The sequence below is a fragment of the Vipera ursinii genome, assembly GCF_947247035.1.
Source record: "Vipera ursinii genome assembly, chromosome: 3".
Taxonomy (NCBI): domain Eukaryota; kingdom Metazoa; phylum Chordata; class Lepidosauria; order Squamata; family Viperidae; genus Vipera; species Vipera ursinii.
In genome coordinates, this window is record NC_139516.1 from 48372935 (window position 1) to 48392955 (window position 20021).

Here is a 20021-nt window from a genome sequence, read left to right on the forward strand (position 1 = left end):
TCTGATCGAAATCATACCTCTAAAGAAGACACAGATATATTGCCATGATGGACTGAAGGCAGATGGGCTTAAAAGTAGAAGTCTTTTCCCTATACCAGGGGTAGGCAACCTCGGCTCTTTTATAACTCATGGACTTGCAACTTCTAGAATTCCTGAGCCAGCCATGCTGGCTCAGGAATTCTGGGAGTTGAATTCCATGAGTCATAAAAGAGCCGAGGTTGCCTACCCCTGCCCTACACAGTATTTCTCTCAGGACCCCATCCTATTTTTAAAAATAATGGAGGACATCAAAGAGCTTTTGTTTGTATGGGTTCTATCGTTATTTACTATATTTTAAAATTAAAATTGAGCCTGTTGTAGCCGCTACTCTCAGGATCATTTAATGGGATTTTATTATGATGTTATTTTTCAGCATAGCCTGGTAAATAATTTGGATTTTGTGGACCTCTCAGAGGGCCTGGGAGGGGAGGGACTGGGGGGAGGGCCATGATGATTCCATTTAAAAAGAAATAATCAACTGAAATAGTTGTATTTCAGATGGGAATTATACAAATCCTTCAATTTCTGACTGTCATTCAATATATTCAGAAATTCTAAGAAGTGGAATACATTACATTCCTTAAAACCGTCTTCACTGAGCTAGATGTTCTCCAAATGTTAAGCGCTGAAAATTGCTGAGCTGAAGACCATAAATTTGGACAGAATCCAAGACAGGAAGTCTGCTTTAACGTGATGCCCGTTGAAAACAGCATCCCTGTGGTGTACTCTCCAATCTTCAAGTATAACATTTAAAACAGCTTAACATATGGCTGTCTGCTATCACATCAGTCTCTATGCTCCAATTCTTTGTTCTAAGAATCTGTACACTGTGCTATCTATTTTATTACAATCATCAATAAGTGCACAGAGAACTCATCAAACAGATGCCATGTTTCAGTTTATTGGATTAGTTCTTGCTAAAGGTAGATATGTTCCCGCTCTAAAGTTCTGCTCAAGGACATTACTTTAATTTTTTAAACTTATCCTTTCCCCCCCTTTAAACCATTTATGCTTCCTGGTTCTCTGATTCCTGTAAAACTCATCATCTTCACTCACAACTATTTATCCAAATATTCTAATCTAGTGGGATTGTCTTAAAATCTACTATTGCCTTTGAACTTACTGTAAGACTGTAAGTTGGAATGGCAAAACTGACCTAACATATACTGTAGGCGAATTAAATATTGCTAAAATCATGGGGCTTTTAAAAAATGTGGAATCGTTTGGCATCTGGGTTCCCCCCCCCCAATCTCATTGCCATCTTGGGGATTCAATTGTTCTCCATGAAGAGAACATGACCTGCAAGTTGGAGTTTTCTGTGTGCTACAATGTTATGTAATTTGCAGGAAAAAATCTTTTGGAGGACTTCTTCATTAGTAACTTGGTCAAAATAGCAAATCTTTAGGATGTGGTGAAAGCATCTTTGCTGAAAGACATCAAGTCTCTTGTTAATACTTGCTGATGCCTTCCAGATCCCTTTGGCATAAATAGAAGCAAGCAAACAGAATTTAAGTTTCAGTGATACTACAACAAGGATAAGATTTTATTCATCCTCTAGAAAACGGCTGTTGCTTTTCCAATGCGCCACTTGATGTCCATCTCTGTGTCTCCATTTCGGGCAATTACTCTATCCAAACAGGTAAACCTTTCCATTTCCTCAAGTTGTTGTGATTGGAGTGTGATTCCTCATATCTATGCAGTGGATCTCACATGCATGATTATCGATTTTTCAGTGCTTATCCTGAAGCCAATTTTGATTGCTTCTTCATCTAAGACAGTTGTCTCATCTTCCTCAAGTAAGGAAGATATCTTAACATATCGAGGACACTAATTTGGAAAAGGTCAGTCTAAGTCAAAAAAAATTTCTTCAACAACAAGAAGTTAATAATTCTTTTATTAATGTCAATGTAGAACATTCACACGACACTGCAGACTTTGGGGGATACAGTCACGTTTCTTAATTGTTTTAAAAAGAGTTTAGTAAATTTTAAAATGAACGTGTTAGGTTTATACGTTATACTTTATTTAAATAATGGGAATCAAATATCCAGAGGGAAAAAGAGTTCCTTTTACATCCTTCATCTCTGATTAACTGTTGGCCATTGAGAGACTGTAACATCTCTCCACCCTACAGATCCCGATTTGGGCACTCTTGGCATCTGACTCAGGCAATCAGCAAAGTAACATTAGAAGAAGAAATAGAAGAACTGCACTTATGCTAATACTGGGCCAAGCATTCAAAAGGGATGCTTACTGAGATATGCTCAACACTAGTAAAATATCTCTCTTCAAAGCTCTAAAACAACTACATCTTTGGAAAGCCCACAAGACTATTTTAAGGACTTACATAATGACTTTAAAAGTTTCAATAAACTTAGAGAGACCTTGGGAAGAATTCCATGGATGAGAATCCTAAAGGGGAAAACAACTCAAGAAGCTTGGGAAATTTTGAAAAGTGAGATAATAAAGGCCCAGTCTAGCACAATACCAACAAAGAAGAAAAATAACAGCTTTCAAAAGAAACCAGCATGGCTGCATAAAGAACTCTCTGATAAACTGAAAGATAAAAAGGACAAGTATAAGCAGTGGAAAGAGGGGCACATAACTAAGGCAGAATATCAGCAAACAGCCCGTGCCTGCAAAGATGGAGTGAGGGAAGCTAAGGCTCAAAATGAACTAAGGCTTGCAACCAAAGTCAAAAATAACAAAAAAAGCTTCTTTCAACATATAAGAAACAAGAAAAAAGTTAAGGAAATGATTGGTCCATTGGGGGGGGGGAAGTGGCAAGAAGGTGACAAGCAACAGGGAGAAAGCAGAACTATTTAACTCGTTTTTTGCATCTGTCTTTACACAAAGGGAAAAAACAGTCCAACCTACCCAAACCAGTGCCATAAAAAACAGAATAGAAACGCAAGTTAAGATAGGCAAGAAAATGGTAAGTGAGCACCTGTCCAGCCTAGACGAGTTCAAATCACCAGGACCAGATGGATTACACCCCAAGGTTCTCAAGGAACTGGCAGACGTGATCTCAGAACCACTGAACTATATTTTTCAAAGATCCTGGAGCACTGGGGAACTACCAGAAGACTGGAAGAGAGCTGATGTAGTTCCCATCTTCAAAAAAGGGAAAAAAATAGATCCAGGAAACTACAGACCTATCAGTCTGACCTCAATACCTGGGAAGATTCTGGAAAAGATAATCAAACAACAAATCAGCGAACACCTTGATGCGAACAAAGTTATCACTAAAAGCCAACATGGGTTTGTCAAAAACAGATCGTGCCAGACAAACCTTATTGCATTCTTTGACCAAGTGACAAAACTAGTGGACCAGAGGAATGCTGTAGATATAATTTACTTGGATTTCAGTAAGGCATTTGATAAAGTAGATCACAACCTACTACTTGATAAGATAGAAAAATGTGGGTTAGACAGCATCACCACCAGATGGATTCGTAGCTGGCTGACAGGCCGTACTCAGCGTGTGGTCCTCAATGGAACTGCATCTACATGGAAAGAAATGTGTGGTGGGGTGCCCCAGGGCTCTGTTCTGGGCCCAGTGCTCTTCAACATCTTCATCAATGATTTGGATGAGGGGATAGAAGGGGAACTCATCAAATTTGCAGATGACACCAAGCTGGCAGGAATAGCCAATACTCCAGAAGATAGGCTTAAGATACAGGAGGATCTGGACAGACTCGAACACTGGGCACTATCTAACAAAATGAAATTCAATTGTGAAAAAAGTAAGGTTCTGCATTTAGGCAGGAAAAATCAAATGCACAGGTATAGTATAGGTGGTACCTTGCTCGATAGTAGTAACTGTGAGAGGGATCTCGGAGTCCTAGTGGACAATCACTTAAATATGAGCCAGCAGTGTGCTGCAGCTGCCAAAAAAGCCAACACAGTGCTAGGCTGCATTAACAGAGGGATAGAATCAAGATCACATGAAGTACTAATACCACTTTACAATGCCTTGGTAAGGCCACACCTGGAATACTGCATCCAGTTTTGGTCACCACGATGTAAAAAAGATGTCGAGACTCTAGAAAGAGTACAGAGAAGAGCAACAAAGATGATTGGGGGACTGGAGGCTAAAACATATAGGGAACGGTTGCTGGAATTGGGTATGTGTAGTTTAATGAAGAGAAGGGTGAGGGGTGACATGATAGCAGTCTTCCAATATCTATTCTCCAAAGCACCTGAAAGCAGGACAAGAAGCAATGGATGGAAACTAGTCAAGGAGAGAAGCAACCTAGAACTAAGGAGAAATTTCCTGACAGTTAGAACAATTAATCAGTGGAACAACCTGCCTCCAGAAGTGGTGAATGCTCCAACACTGGAAGTTTTTAAGAAGAGACTGGACAGCCATTTGTCTGAAATGGTATAGGGTTTCCTGCCTTAGCAAGGGGTTGGACTAGATGACCTCCAAGGTCTCTTCTTCTTCTTCTTCTTCTTCTTCTTCTTCTTCTTCTTCTTCTTCTTCTTATTATTATTATTATTATTATTATTATTATTATTATTATTATTATTTTATTATTATTATTATGTTGATCTACACATGAGCGTGCATGTACAATTGAGAATTACATTTACTTATACTAACATACTTACTGAAACATCTTTCAAACACTGATCAGAGCCCTGCTACGGTATATATATTACTTTCTTTGAAAGCCCTGAATTCACTAGATCAGCCACTATTTTGCTTTTATTATGAAAACAGGTTAATCTATATAGTTTATCATTGGATCCTTAAAATCTGAGATGGGGAAAAAATCACTCAACCAATCTTTTAATGATGAATCACACTTCTACAAGTAATAGGCCAAGCACAATAATTTTATGAACAAGTGAAGCTATACATTAATTCATGTAGCTAAAATAGCAACGTGACTGAAGTTTGACAAAATGTCTTTCAGTTTTTTCACAGCTTCCTTCTTCTCGAAAAGAATGAGGAAAATATTTTTCCTGGCTTTAATATTGTTAGAAATTTAAATTTTGTAGATCAGTCAGATCTTTTTAAAAATGTATTGCATTAAAAAGCAGTGTTTTCATTTACATTCTGTTGTACTACTTCAAAATATACCAAAATATTTCAGATACCTAGCATAAAGAAGGCTCTAGTTGAGCTCAATCTGTTCACTGCTTCCCACCATTTGGGAAAGTATTGTGAAAAAATTTAATCCTTAACAGAAAATTCCAAATAATAAAATATGAATTTATTAAATACATAAGTCAATCTGAAAGTATTCTTGAAAATAATTGGTCAGCATGATACTATTTTGCTGAATTCAACTAGAGATATTTTAAGAGAATGCAAGATCATTTCCCTACTTACAGCTTTGCAGTTTTGCAACTAAATGTGCACACTTTTGAGAAAGCAGAAGTGATATGCTTGTTCAAAAGATGCATAGGGAGTGTGCAAGAGCACCAGCTAAAGGTTTGCAATTCTGCAAGTTCCCCTATTTTTATTTAATCCAGAGCATACTTTTAGTTATGTTGCAATGAAAGACAGATTGCCTGGTACAAAAAAAAATCAACATAAGTACTAGGTGAGCCTCCCAAAGAAAACGTCCCATATTTGAATGTTGCTGAATGGTAACTAGGCTCATTTGAAAAGCACAATCCCAAACTAAACAAAATATGTGAACGAACAACTACAAACCCATGGACTGGAAATGAGTTGCCAGCTTTTGGCTTTAGCCAGTTTATGACTTTTTCCTGATACCAGTTAAATTCTTCCACCGCCTAGGAATTTATGATGAGAATCCTAATCTTTTGAATCTCACTTGCATTCTTCAGACACAGTATTTACTGAGCATACATTATAGTATGCCAAATTTGAGTTTAATTAAAAAGAATTCTCTTCGTGCTCCTAAATAATGAAACTTTTAGTTCTGAAGTGCACCTTTAAGAAAATCCTTAAGAGTGACAATTATTGCAGGTACCTCTCTATTTTGCAAATTCCTAGGTCCTGCATTCTTGACTTATAAATAGTCCATTCTGGTGTAGCCTCTATGATCAAACTTGCTTGAAATCTCATATCATTGCAATTCTGTTTTCTTTTTGTGTTGTTTCAATTGCAAATTGAGCATTATTTATGAAGTAGTAGTAGTAATAAAAGGGACACAGTGGCTCACTGGGTTAGGAGGCTGAGCTTGTTGAACTGAAAGTCGGCAGTTTGGCGGGTCGAATCCCAAGTGCCACGTAGCAGAGTGAGCGCCTGTTACTCGTCCCAGCTTCTGCCAACCTAGCAGTTCGAAAGCACTTAAAAATGCAAGTAGAAAAATAGGGACCTCTACGGTGGGAAGGTAACAGCGTTCCGTGTGCCTTTGGCATCTAGTCATGCCGGACACATGAGCACGGAGACGTCCTCGGACAAATGCTGGCTCCTTGGCTTTGAAACGGAGATGAGCACTGGCCCCTAGAGTTGGAAACGACTAGCACGCATGTGCGGGGGAACCTTTACCTTTTAGTAGTAATAAAGAAATCGAGTTTGGTATAGTAAGCAAAGGCACCAACTCAGAAATTAGGAGATGGCAAGTTCTAGACCTGACAAAATAGAAAACCGTCTGGGTAACTCTCTTTCAACTCTAGGAAGAACAAAATGGCAAATCACTTCTGAAAATTTTGCCAAGGAGACAGCACTCTACCAGGAGTTGCCAGGAGTCAAGAGGGACTTGAAGAAACAAATTTGAGTAACAGAAGGAGAAATCCACGAACAGTAAAATATTACATGAATATGTGTCATTGAGTTGTTATATTTATTTATTTAGGAAATTTATTTGCCACCCATCTCATATTCAATGACCCTCTGCTTCTAATGACCACAGTTTTTTCCCCATAAAATATTAAACAAAGTAACTACAGTAATATACTAATTTTACATAGAACAGGACACGTAATACTTAAGTAAAGATAATCTCAACTCCTGATGACTCCATGGACATGTATATGTTGTATTCTTGACAACAGAGTAGAAGTAATTTGCCCTTGCTTTCTTTTGGGATGTTTTTTCAAGGTTCCAGTCCAACCTTAGTGTTAGCAAGGAAAAGCCAGCCATACATTCCCATGCAAAGCCTTGGTGTCTGGAATTTTATCTCAACCATAGTAAATGGGTTAAGATTCGGATTTCCTTCTTGGCAATCCTGCTTCACTTTAGCAATAACAATAGCACTTAGACTTATATAATGCTTCACAGTGCTTTACAGCCCTCTCTAAGTCATTTACAGAGTCAGCATATTGCCCCCAACAATCTGGGTCCTCATTTTACCAATCTCAGAAGGATGGAAGGCTGAGTCAACCTTGAGCCGGTGAGACTTGAATTGCTGAACTGCTGGCAGTTGGCAGTCAGCAGAATTAACCTGCAATACTGCATTCTAACCACTGTGCCACCACAACTCAAATCATTATTATGAGATAAGTACCTACAGAAATCATATAAAATCTGAGAATGATAACGTCTTTATCATCACAAAGGACACAAAGAACATCCTCAAATTCTTTCAATCTGATCAGCGTTTCTATGATTAAGACATTTAAATACACTAGCCACATTTATAAATTAAAAATCTTTCCTTTCCTCTAGCAATAACTCATATTGAAGAACCAACACAATTCAGGATGCTACTTAATATTTTCCTAAAAGCAATATGGCCTTTCCAACAGGTCTACATTTATAATAGCCCCACTGTGTATTCTGTATAACAGAATAATCCACAGACTCACCAAAGCTTGGAAGGAAATTCAGTAAGTTATAATTCACTGCCAAATTCTCAGACATGACAAATGTTAATTCCTTCTAAAGCATACATTCCAGAAACAGTATTCAAACCATGCTTCCAAACAGAATATGCCCACATGCCATATCACAGACTCTAGCCAATTCCAACAGACATGCATTTAATTTCAAATGCAAAGATATTCTCCTAATGAGTCCAATTGTTTACTCACATTAATTGTTTGTAGGACTGGAACTTTTACCATAGGATGATCGGAAACCTGCTTAAGGGTGATGGGAACCTAGGAAAGTCATAGGTGGAGAAGCATCTATTAAGACCTTCAGATCACTGTCATTTCAGGAAATAAGATTTCGAAATATTAAAGCACGGAATAATCTGGTACCCATGGGGAATGTCTATACTGTATAAAGTTCAGGCAAAATGTACAATTAACTGTACTTCAAGTGGTATAGGAAGAAGCTTCTCTGTAACTAGAGTCACAATTTGCTACTTTGACTGAATAAATATATTTACAGCTCACAGTGACAGAGTTCACATACTGCACTTAGCTGTGCCTTACATAATAAACCACAAATGGTTGTCTTTGAATACATTGCTATCAACCATGATTTACAAACCACAGTGACTAGGATCATAAAATATGTTTAAAAAAACCTGTATTGTAGCTTAATGCTGTATATGGACCCAACCAATATTTATAATTCAACTGCCAAGTGCTACTTTACAGTTACAGAAGGGAAAGACAAGTTGCAATATTTTGCATTCAGTCACAAAATTACTAAGTAATATATACCAAGTCTATAACGTGAAGAAAGCAGATGCAGACAGTTTAGGCAAGTAGCCTAAGCAGATTTTTTTTGTCTAAAGTTCATTTGGTAAAAGTGATTTTTATTACAGTGAGGCCCCCAAGCCTCCAGATTTTGCATTTTAGCAACTATTCTTTATACTGGAGTTATGCATAAAACACAGGGGAAAAAGTCAAGAACCACAAATAACCATTTTACACATAATAGCTTTAAATAGCCAAAAATTCATTAGACATCAAACTGCATTACTGAAAAGCCTTTGAGCCACTTCAACATATGTAGAGCGAAGTCCTCCCTTAAAAGTACACAGAAACCTCAAGAGTCACCTGACAGGCATCAAGAGAAACTTTGCCAGCTTTTTGAAACAGGCATAACAGAATATGGTTTTGTAAAAGTAAAATGATCCTTTGGGTAACGAAAACAAAACAGAGGAATACTACAAAGCTTTGGAAACGTTGGCAGCTGTACACAATTACAGTACAATTTTGTTTCTACTTTTTTGTACCTGTGAACTTCACATTTCCTGTGCTTCCCTGTCTTGGCATACATTTCATCTCTTCTCTTCTTTTTCTCAGACATCTAAAAACAAACTGTCATCCACCAAGAGGAAAACAAACCACAGGAGTGACAGTGTTGGAACCTCTCTTAAAATCCAGACCTGATCCTCAACTGAAGGTTGAGACTGTCGGCTGCACACCAAAAAACGTCTGTGACGTTTTAATTAATTAAAAGCATACAAAAGAAGGCACGAGCAGCCCAAGAGGCTTCCCTAATTAACAAAAGGACTCCGTCCTTATAACGCACACCAGCCTCAACCTGCCAGGTTTTTTTAACACTTTAAACACGCGTCTCCCCAAACCAACGTTCCCAGAGATACTTCCTCCGGGCAAAGCTCTTGCCCAGGGGTCTTCAAACTTGGCCCTTTTATGACTTGTGGACTTCAACTCCCAGAATTCCTCAGCCAGCAAAGCTGGCTGAGGAACTCTGGGAGTTGAAGTCCACAAGTCATAAAAGGGCCAAGTTTGAAGACCCCTGCATTAAGGACAACACGTGGGATATAGTGGTCAACAAATCTATCTAGCAGTGGGATCATCCATCCTACACTGTTCCAGCTTACCTAGAAGGAGAAGGAGTTGAAGTCCACAAGTCATAAAAGGGCCAAGTTTGAAGACCCCTGCTCTTGCCCCTCTTAACAGAAAAACCGACCCCCAACAAGCCCCTTCCTTCAGGGCATCCGGAGACCCGAGAACACCCTCCGCTTTCTTCACAACCTCGAAGCCAGCTTCGATTTCGCTTCTCCTCGCCGTGCAGGTTGGAGACCTTTCCTCCCTCCCCCCCCCCTCCCCGCCAAGAAGATCCCGACCCAACGCTGCGACTAAACACGCGAACGGACGGACCCATCCTTCAGCAGCGTGACGCTGCCCGGGAGACTTTGGAGGGGCGGAGATTCTACCTACGGGGTCAATTGCACCGCCGGGCATTCTCCAGTCTCTGGGACACACCCCCAGCTTCCCTAAAGGCAAAAGCAGCCGCCTGAGACGGGCTCCCGCAGCCAACCTCGCCAGCGCCACCCCGGCCACTCTCAAGAGCTCCGCAAAGCCACACCCCGGGCACCTACCTGAGCAGGCTAGAAAGCGGGTGCCCGCCGCCGCCGCCTCCTCCGCCGCCGCCCCCTGAAGACGCGGAGCCTCCCCCAGAACCGAAGCCCGAGCTCAGCCGCTTGCCCGAAAGCAGTTTCTCCACGGCGGGCAGGTTCCCAGTGCGGGCGGCCTCTAGCAGCTCTTGCTCTTTCCCCATGGCCCGACGCGGGCCGGGAAACCAGCCCCCGATCTTTGACTAGTCCTCCTCGGCTACCGCCGCTGCCTCAACCCGGCCGGCGCGTCCTTCCGGGGCGGGGCCACAAAAGCCACACCTCCTGACTTGAGCCTCTCGCTCCAGATAATGAAGCCGAGACGGGAAAGAGCGGTCGGTCGCGCTCTTTTTGGCGGCTGTCTCTTAACGGCGGGTTAGTTAGTGGCTTGCGAAGATGTGGTAAAACACGGTATAAAGGGAACGGCTGCTAGCCGTGGCAGTTCCGTACGCGTTGGCGACATTTTGGGCACTCTAAGGGGGCGGCGGGGGTGGGGGGGAAAGGATCTACTCGAATAGGACAGAAGGTCTTTCCCAACAAAAGGAACAAAATTCTCTTAAGAAGAAAAAAAACAACAACAACTCTTCGTCCTTTGAGAATAAGGAGCTGAGAAATTGCCAGGTGAAGATGTTTATCTGAGTACTGTTCTCAAGTAACTCCAGTCCAGCTATGCGAAGTTTGTAGGGAAACGCGCAGAGATAGATACACGCGCTAAAATATTGCGCTGAGAACAACCGAGCAGCGGTTTTCGACTTTGCTCACCAAGGTCAGGTAAGTCACAGAACATTTATCACCATATTTTTTAGTGTAGGAAACAAAGGCTCATGCCCACTGAGTCCCGTTTAGAAGTTAGAGCATTTAATGTAATCTGTGCCCAAAGTTACTATAATCCAGATAGCTTCGGCTATTTTCAAGCTCATTTTTTTTTTTGAAATCTATATTTTTCTTCTCCAATTTCTAGCAGCAATTCGGAACGAAAACAAATTGACCAAATGAACTTCAAGCTCATGAGAGTAACCAGCAAATCTGGGAGATGAAAAAAGCGGTGTAAAAATTGGAAAATCAGTTGGATGGAGTGAAAGAGGGAACAGACTGTCAGAATGCCCACTTAACATTAATAGTCCAAAAATGTCATGTGTTACTGAAAAATCAGATCAATATTTAAAAGCCAATCCTTTCAATGCTGATTAGGACAAATTTGGGTAGTTTAAATTGGCCCTGAAGATACTGTACTAAAAGTGCTTTAGTCACAAATGGAAGGAAGAAGGAGACAGCAGGTAGATCTGTTGAAAACTTTATTCCTACCCAGCTATTTTTACCAGAGATTTGCCATGTATGCAAGATATGCTAAGCCCACCTAGTCACACTCAGTACGGTTAGTTAAGGGTTCATTGTTTTATGTGAATGTAGAATATTGAATTAATTTAATTCAGATTAATTTGGGAGACTATGACAAACTGACATATTCATTGGGAATTGGGGACCCAGTAAATTATTTATTATGCTTGCATGTCATCAATACTTACCGGTAGTTAAAAAAAATCACCACTGATTGCATGCAAAACAATTTTTGCCCGGGCTTAAGTTTCTTTCCAACTGCTATTATTCAAAATGCACATTTGAAATTCACTTCCATTACAAATAGGCTTTAAAAGAAGCATAGCTGCAACTTGGAAGAAGAGAAATTTGTTATTGCATTTCAGACAATTAGCCCTCACCTCTGCAACATCTCTCTCAAAAAGACCGAGATCAAAAAATACCTAATCATATTCATGTCCTTAGTACCAAATCAAGCCATTACTGCATAACGTGGTGGGTTGATTCAGCTGATGCACAATGCGGCCGCGCGAGTTGTGATGGGGGTTTCTCGATACTCCCATGTAACACCTCTTCTCCGTGAGCTGCATTGGCTTCTGGTTGCCCTCCGGGTGAGATTCAAGGTGCTGGTGATGACTTATAAAGCCCTAAATGGCACGGGTTCAGACTATCTTCGGGAGCTCCTGCAGCCAGCATCAATTCCCCATCGTCTTGTGCGCTCCCACAGGGAGGGTCTCCTCAGGGTGCCGCCGGTCAGGGACTGCCAGCTGGCAGCACCCAGAGGGAGAGCATTCTCGGTGGGCGCGCCTGCCCTTTGGAATCAGCTGCCGGTGGAACTCCGGATGGCCCCTGACCTTCGCTCGTCTCACTGGGACCTAAAGACTTGGCTATTCGAGCTTGCCGGCCTGGACTGAGGGTTTTTAAGGTTTTTAAGGTTTTATTTTTTATTTTTGGGGGCTATCTAATTTAACTTTTATTTTAACTTGTATATATTGTATTGTTTTAACCTGCCCTGTAAACCGCCCTGAGTCCTTCAGGAAAAGGGCGGTATATAAATCAAATTAAATAAATAAATAAATAACAAGCTAAGACATAATGGTTTTAGCACAGCAGCTTTACAATGCTTTCCTCCCATTTCAGAATGTGGGACTGAATGTGCCCTTAATGCATGCCTAAGACAGAACCATGTGCTACTGCTGTCTAGACAGCTCCATCAGTCAATATAAAAGCAAAGATTGTGGTTTTTCCCATCTGAAATTACAGTCATGTCCAAGGTCCCCAACCACAGGAAAAAGTGTATTGATGCAGTGCATGCTGGGCATTCTGCCAATAAATTTTTAAAGTTTTCACCACAAGTTTATCAACTTTATGAATTTAATATGCCTGTCACAGTGAAAAATAACTGAAGTATGTATTAACTTTATGAAAAGTTTTCATAGATGGTATTTAATACCCAGCAATATTACTGCATTTTAAATCAGAATCCTGATCTGCATTAATTTGGAAAACTTCTAGATAGCACCATTTATTTTTTTAGAATCATTTACTTAATAGGAGATAAAGAAATTTTCCTTAATAGTGGAAATATAGATATAACATTACAGTGCAGGATAGCTGTCTTCCCAGAGATCAGCATTGTAATATTTAAATCCTGCAAAAAATAAGTAGGTTGCAAAAATAAGATGTCTGATCTTATAGCCACGGCCAAATAACAGTAGTGACACAGTGCTTAGCAACCAGACAGGACAAGAGTGATTTCACAGTAGACCTGCCAGGTTGAAGTTGAACCCAGCCATATCAACTCAAAGTTCCTCCTCCAGGCACTCTTGATTGTCAAGAAAGAAAATACTGTGTTTTCACACTGAAACATGTAAACCTGACTTCAGGCTGCCTCAGCAACGGGTCAGCAGTTAGATGGAGCTGACATTTTGAGGATATGTCCTCTGTAGTTAGACATTTGTGTGCCAGAACAAGCAGGATGTGTGCATTATCCCAGTGTGTCATGCTTTAGTTTTAGCTTAGCCATTGTAGTTTGTCAGAGTTGTGCAGACACAACGGTATGGGTTGATAAGAAAAAACTTTTTTTCTCTTCCTAGCAGTAATAAAGCTTTAAGCAACTTCTATTTGCATCAATGAATATTATTTTAAAGTCTTATATTTGGAAAGCTTGTGCTGAAAAAAGGGAAGCAATCTAGGATGAGAATAAGGAACCCCTAGGTGATCTATTCAGACATGGGCAGATGCCTGCTTTTTTAAAGTCCTTCGGGAGAAGGGCGGTGTATAAATAAAATTATTATTATTATTATTATTAAAGTGCATTTTTCCCATTTCAAATTTGGAAATATGGGATTTGTAAAAAGACATAATTATGTGTTCTTGCATTTGTTTTGAAGCAGTGACCTGAGTGCTAGAACAATTAATGCAGTATGAGTATAAGAAGGTTCTTATATTCTTTAATATTTTTTGTTCATAATTTTCTTTGTATTTCCATGTACTTTAGAGCCTTTACATCACATGCTTTAGTTTACCCTTTGTGCATAGTTTTTGAGGAAATAGGAACATGTGGCTTCAGGGGAATGCTTTATTATCCGGGTTCACTCAAAACATTTACCTATTACGATTTTTTTTACTGTATAAATCAGCTTTGGTGGGGTTCATATAAATGCTATCCCCAAATCCCACGTTACCGCATTGCTGCTTAGTGGGTTGTGTGAATAAGAGTACTGAGCATTGCCTCGGTCTTGATTCCAATTTATATGCATAGTTTTTATTCGTAATTTTGGAATTTCTTGCCCTAGTTTACCTTTCATTCTGTTTGGTATGTTGCTGCTGGATACTAAAACAACAATAGGGGCTCAAAGTTGCATGGTTTTGTTGGTTAGACAGCTACTACGTGGCCTGGGATCTGCGAAATCGATCTCGCCTCTCACCCTCCAACAGAAGCAAACAAAACTCCGCATTACTAGTTTCGCCTATTGGGGGCGTGGTGCGTTCTCATGGAAACAAGACGTCCAGCGTCGCCCTAGTACGCCATCAAGGCGCGACACGCGCCATTACCTTCTGTTTAGCATGGCTGAGGCCGTGGAGTCTGGTAAAGAGGATGGTCTTTTGCCCGTTGTCTCTTCCCCCTCTTCCGTTGAGTCTTCTGTCGTTGCTATAGAAGTGGCAGAACGCCCGGAGGGAGAACCAGCCGGTATCAAAGAGGAAATACAGCTTGTAGAGGTGAGGAAGGAAAAAGCTTGCAACGCAATTTCTTCGCAGAAACGGGGTTTAGCTTTCCTTGCTGATCCTCTCCTCTTGCTCCACGGTGATGATTGCTGCCCCGAAGTAACGGGGATTTTCCTCGCCTGCTAATTCCTTGGAATTCTGTATTTTAACTAGAACTAGAAACTCGTGATCCCTTTTAGAGGTTTTTCCTTACCAGATTCCTGGGATGCATTGAGAGAAAGATCTGTCTTGAAAATAGCCCTTATTGAACTGTACAGCACAGTCAAAACATCGGCACAGGAAATTTTATGACATTTTATGTCATAAGCTGTTTATGATAATTTTTATATCATAAAATACGTTATAAAATTTGCCTAATTTCGGTTCCACGGGAGTTATGGGTCCGAGATTTTGAATTGCATTTTAAGTTAGACCATAGATAGCTTGGTTCAAACATTGTTGTCCTATCATGCAGTATTTCTAGGTTTCGGACACATTCTGTAAGCTAGCCCAAAGCAATTTACTTTGGTTCAAAAATTGTTGCCCTACATGCACTGTTTCATTCAGTTAAACAGGAATCGGAGTTTTAGTTATATGTAGGTAGTAGATAGCTGTTTTCTGGTAAATTTTATTTATCTTTTAGACTATTGTGTGTAGTCATAGTCATTTAGATCCTGGAAACTCATTTCCCTATTTGGATTGTGGTATACAATGAATACAAAATATTAGAGTATTTTTTCTCATCTTTATCCTGCATACACAAATATTAAATGTTGCTGGTTGTGTTTTGAGTTGTTCATTATTCTTTTGAAGAAAGATTTAACATGTTTAACAAGTTATACTTTAAAAATGGTAATGCAAAGCATGGCACTGTAAAAGACTGATCAGCTCAAGACTTTTCAGTAACATGTATAGGAAGAGACTAAAACATGAAAAATAATACTGAGTATTCATTTTATTTTTTTAGCCACTGTACTATGCTTACTACGATTCTAGCATAAAATCAAGTACTATATCCACCAATTATTCTGATCAGATTTTTTTACTTTCCCTCCTCATTATTTGAATTATAACTGGTAAGCATAGTGTACAGAAGGTGCACAAATATATAAATTAAGTTGTGGACCTTTATGTTATGTATAATGCATGTAGTATGATGGAAAGATTATAAAAACTAGGTGTTCAACAGCTGTACTTTATAAGTACAATTATTGGATGCTTAAAATTAAAAAAGTTTAAAAGCAATCAGGAAGTAGTGTCAAGCCACTTTTGTTTTGCTTCATGAGCATCAGCTAACTAGGAGTTGAGCTTGACTCAGAGAAAGCTTGTCTTTCTGTAAACATAATTGAATTATAATCAATTTTCTGTCTAGATTAAATGCAAAGAATTGATCCCTGGAGAGTTAGAAGACTCTACATCACAATCTATTGCAGCCAAGAAAATAGAGATAAAGGAGAAAAAAGAAAAGAAAAATAAAGTTGATGAAGATGAGATTCAAAAAATGCAGTGAGTATTTCTCCATCTACATGCTTTTGTTAATACTAAATGGGTAGTATTAACAAAAAAATCCTGCCATTTTGTCTTTAGGAAGGCAAACCATGTTTTTTTCTGTCAGGGATTTTAAGAAATTAAGACTGTCTACTGGACACTTTATGGAAACTGTTTAGGGCACACATGTCAAACTTGCGACATCACATGATGTGTCGCAACATATTGCAATTTTTCCCCATTGCCGGCAGTGGGGTGGATGTGGTTTTGGTGTGACGCATTTGGCCCATGGGCCAGCAGTTTGACACCCCTGGTTTAGGGAAACATTCAATGTGATGTCAGGTATTTTGTCATTTCTTTTTTCTTCTGTTCAATTTTGTGTGATTCTCAGGGATTACTTAGACAAGCATGAGCTGCAATGTCTAGACAAGTCCCTGCAGTTTCCTTGCAAGGTTTTTCAGAAATGGTTTGCCATTGTCTCTTCTCAGAACTGAAAGTGACTAGCCCAAAGTCATTCAGCTGGCTTTCTGCCTAAGGTGGGACTAGAATTCATAGTCTCCCATTCCTAGTCTGAAACCCTAACCACTACATCAAATCAGCTCTCTCAAAAAAGGCAACTCCCTGCATTGGCTGGGAATCAAACCCAGGGCTTCCATATGGCAGGCAAGAACTCTTACCATTGAACTACCAGTGCAAAGCTTTTTTTTTGTCAATCACTTATAGGGACTTATCAACTGGCATTAAGTTGTACTTTCCTCTTTGGACTGTTTTTATTAACTTGCATATATGCATTTTCTCTTTCCAAAAAGAAAGATTTTGTAGAGTGAACTGCTTTACACCTTCCTCACTTAGTTGGGAAACTCCAGTTCCAATTGCAGTCATAATTCAAAGACTATATTATTTACAATATGTTCCAGTTGATTATCCTATGGATGCATTGTTTTTAATTTTTAATATTGAAAAAATATATATGTATACAAAAGATGGTTTTTCGGGGATTCTCCATAATTTTTAAAAGTGGGAACCATGTTTAAGAAGCACTGCAATAGGAAATATGTTGGCTTTTTTTCCTTTCTATTTTTCCCTGAAACCCAATGGTTTTCTGTGAATGGGACCTTATCTAGACATTGTGGGAAGTTGTACTAGAAGGCATCTAGGCCAGGAAAAATGGGCAAAGTCACCTCCTTTAACTAGAACGTTTAGAGCAAAATTCAGGAAATATCACCACTGAAATAAAATGCTAGATTTAACTCAGTGTTTATCAATGGAATATTACACAATCTCACTAACCTCCTCACTTTATAATTTTAAATGAGCGCTGTAATTGTTGTTTGCCACAGAATCCTGGTTTCTTCTTTTTCTGAAGAACAGCTAAATCGATATGAGATGTATCGACGATCAGCTTTCCCTAAGGCTGCTATTAAACGGGTAAGATTGATTTGCATGTGTTGATTGGTTATTTGTTGGTTATTTATAACAACTAAGCTCAAAGAGCACCAAGGACCCCAGTTATTTATCGAATTTAGAAACTGCCCATCTCCCTCCCAGATTTGTTGATGTGCACTGATTATTATACATGAGTAGACTTATCTCAGTTTCAGTTTACCATAAAATTCTGCTGCTGATACTGAGGTGGGATACTCACATTTGTCCCTGGGATTACCTCTGCAGTCTTTCAGCACCTCAACTCTGAGCTGTTGAAAATGGTTGCCTTTTTTTCACTTTGGAAAGTGAAATTCTGGGAACTGGAGATGGTTTCTTCCACTTCTATCCTTAAAGCCTTCAATTTCAATAGTACAGTATTTAGCTGTAGTGGTTTTACTGGAGTATAAGGACTTAAGTAGGAGTGGGTTTGTGTTCTAGAGACTTTCTATTCCCATTCTCATTCAAACCTCAGAAAACATTAAAAAGTCCTTTCCAGTGATTTGACCATCCATAGGATTATGCAACCTGTGGTTTCCAGATCAAAGGTGAACTTCCCTGGGAAAGTTGCGTCCTGGGAAAGTTGCCCACCTCTGTGTTCATGCTATTTATTGTTCACAGTAATGTTCAGGATTGGAAGTAAAACAAGTATCTAAAAAATTGCGTTCTCTGGAATTGCCTCTCCTCCTTTCTCAGCTGATCCAGTCAATTACTGGAACCTCTGTGTCTCAGAATGTTGTTATTGCCATGTCAGGAATTTCTAAAGTCTTCGTTGGAGAAGTAGTTGAAGAGGGTAAGTATAAGAATAATCTAGTTCTTAACTGCTTGTAGCTTCCATTAACTGAAGACATGCCTTACTAATTACTACAGTGTAGCTATTCTTTCAAGTATATATTTTATTTAGCTTTTAGTAATCCATCTTTTAAATAGTTGTATGGTAAAAATGTCTTTTGGATGTTGTATTCCAGTTGTGAATTAACTATATTGGTGTCAGAAAACCAAAACATCAAGTTTTGCCCATCCCTATTTTGTGTAGTATTTTACTCCTAAATAACATTCTTCTCCCTAGTATGCATATTGCTAGTTAACACATAACAGGTCAGTATTTTTAAGAGAAACAAGATTGTTAAATCAGCAAACAATAAATATCAGCTGCATATTTGCTTGTTTTTTTAGTTGGCAAAGGGGACACTTAAATATAAATGAATAAAATTAGTGTTCGGATAATTTTTCTTATATAATAGCAGTAATACAATATAAATGCAAATGCTTTTACTCATTTTCCACCCATTGCTTACAAACAGAACACATTTCCCCTACTATTTTACAAAAGTGTGTATGTAAATATGAAGTGTGCTCTGCAGCAGAAAAAATTAATGTTGCAAATTTTTACAGGCTTTCTGTTAGAGTTTGGGACATAAAGAGGCCAGTTTGGTGCAGTGTTTAAAGTGCTTTTGACAGAAACAGTTGTAATCTTCCCTTAGGCATTAAGTTGACTGAGTGGGTTAATCACTTTTTCATAGCCCAACCCACCTCCTAAGTTGGTTGTTATGAGGCAAGTAGAAGGCAGAAGCACGAATACTGCACTGAACTGCATAAAATAAGTGGAGTATAGAAAAAGTAATAATTTTATAGACAACAGTAACTTTACTAAAATGCATGTAGAAATATGATGGATTTTGTTATCACATCTGCACAGCTCTAATCCACTGAATTGACAGCTAGCATAATACATTTACTTTTGTCTTGTACAGCGTTAGATGTATGTGAAAAGTGGGGAGAATCGCCACCTCTGCAACCCAAGCATTTGCGTGAAGCAGTCAGACGACTGAAATCACGAGGACAGATTCCAAATTCCAAATATAAAAAAATTCTCTATCACTGAAGAGGAAGCAGAAAAAGTATCTTAAGTGGAATGGAGATGTTTTCACTGAAATGAAAATGACTTCTGAGAGTATATTCAGATTATTTAAGACCGTCAAGTTCTGCAAAATTAAGATGTTCCTTGTGCAATAATTCTGAGTGGGTAATGATAAGACTACATTGCAGGTATATTGTGCTAAATATAAAAAACATTTTCTAAGTAGGCAAAAAAAGAAACATGTAATTAGATTACATGAAACTTCTGAAACCTGATTTTGAGATTTCTCTTAAAAGGAATAAAAGTTTTTTAAAAGCGTTACAGGATAATGGCTGCTCATTCAGTGACTATTTGAATTTACTACACTGCTGAAAAGACTTACAACCAACATTGCATTTATGACCTTCACAGTGTCCTTACGGTCATGTAATCAAAGTTTGGGTGCTTGGGGACCAGCCCACATTTATAACAATCATAGCTTCCCGAGGTCGTGTTCTCTGCCTTGT

The 20021-nt window shown here is 39.1% G+C and overlaps 2 protein-coding genes across 7 annotated transcripts in view; one reads left to right on the forward strand and one right to left on the reverse strand.

Annotated features, from left to right (window-relative positions):
- ANKS1A (ankyrin repeat and sterile alpha motif domain containing 1A) overlaps positions 1-10440 on the reverse strand; it is a 131678-nt gene extending 121238 nt beyond the window's left edge. For all 6 annotated transcript variants that reach the window (XM_083358291.1, XM_083358290.1, XM_083358287.1 and 3 more), the window contains exon 1: positions 10209-10440. In XM_083358291.1, coding sequence (XP_083214417.1) covers positions 10209-10387 — 179 coding nt within the window. In that variant the 5' untranslated portion in view covers positions 10388-10440. The remainder of the gene's footprint in view (positions 1-10208) is intronic.
- Positions 10441-14419: 3979 nt separating this feature from the next.
- TAF11 (TATA-box binding protein associated factor 11) lies at positions 14420-19834 on the forward strand. Its single transcript, XM_083358294.1, has 5 exons — positions 14420-14759; positions 16117-16250; positions 17573-17660; positions 18351-18447; positions 19409-19834. Exons 1-5 carry the CDS (start codon positions 14607-14609, stop codon positions 19537-19539), a joined length of 603 nt encoding a protein of 200 aa, XP_083214420.1. The 5' UTR covers positions 14420-14606; the 3' UTR covers positions 19540-19834.
- The last annotated feature ends 187 nt before the right edge of the window (positions 19835-20021 follow it).

Excerpts from the sequence above, each read along its gene's own strand:
- TAF11 (XM_083358294.1), top strand. The coding sequence starts at position 14,607 with ATGGCTGAGGCCGTGGAGTCTGGTAAAGAGGATGGTCTTTTGCCCGTT. Across the intron at positions 14,760-16,116 it reads AGGAAATACAGCTTGTAGAG|ATTAAATGCAAAGAATTGAT; the intron begins GTGAGGAAGGAA and ends TTTTCTGTCTAG. Across the intron at positions 17,661-18,350 it reads CTAAGGCTGCTATTAAACGG|CTGATCCAGTCAATTACTGG; the intron begins GTAAGATTGATT and ends CTCCTTTCTCAG.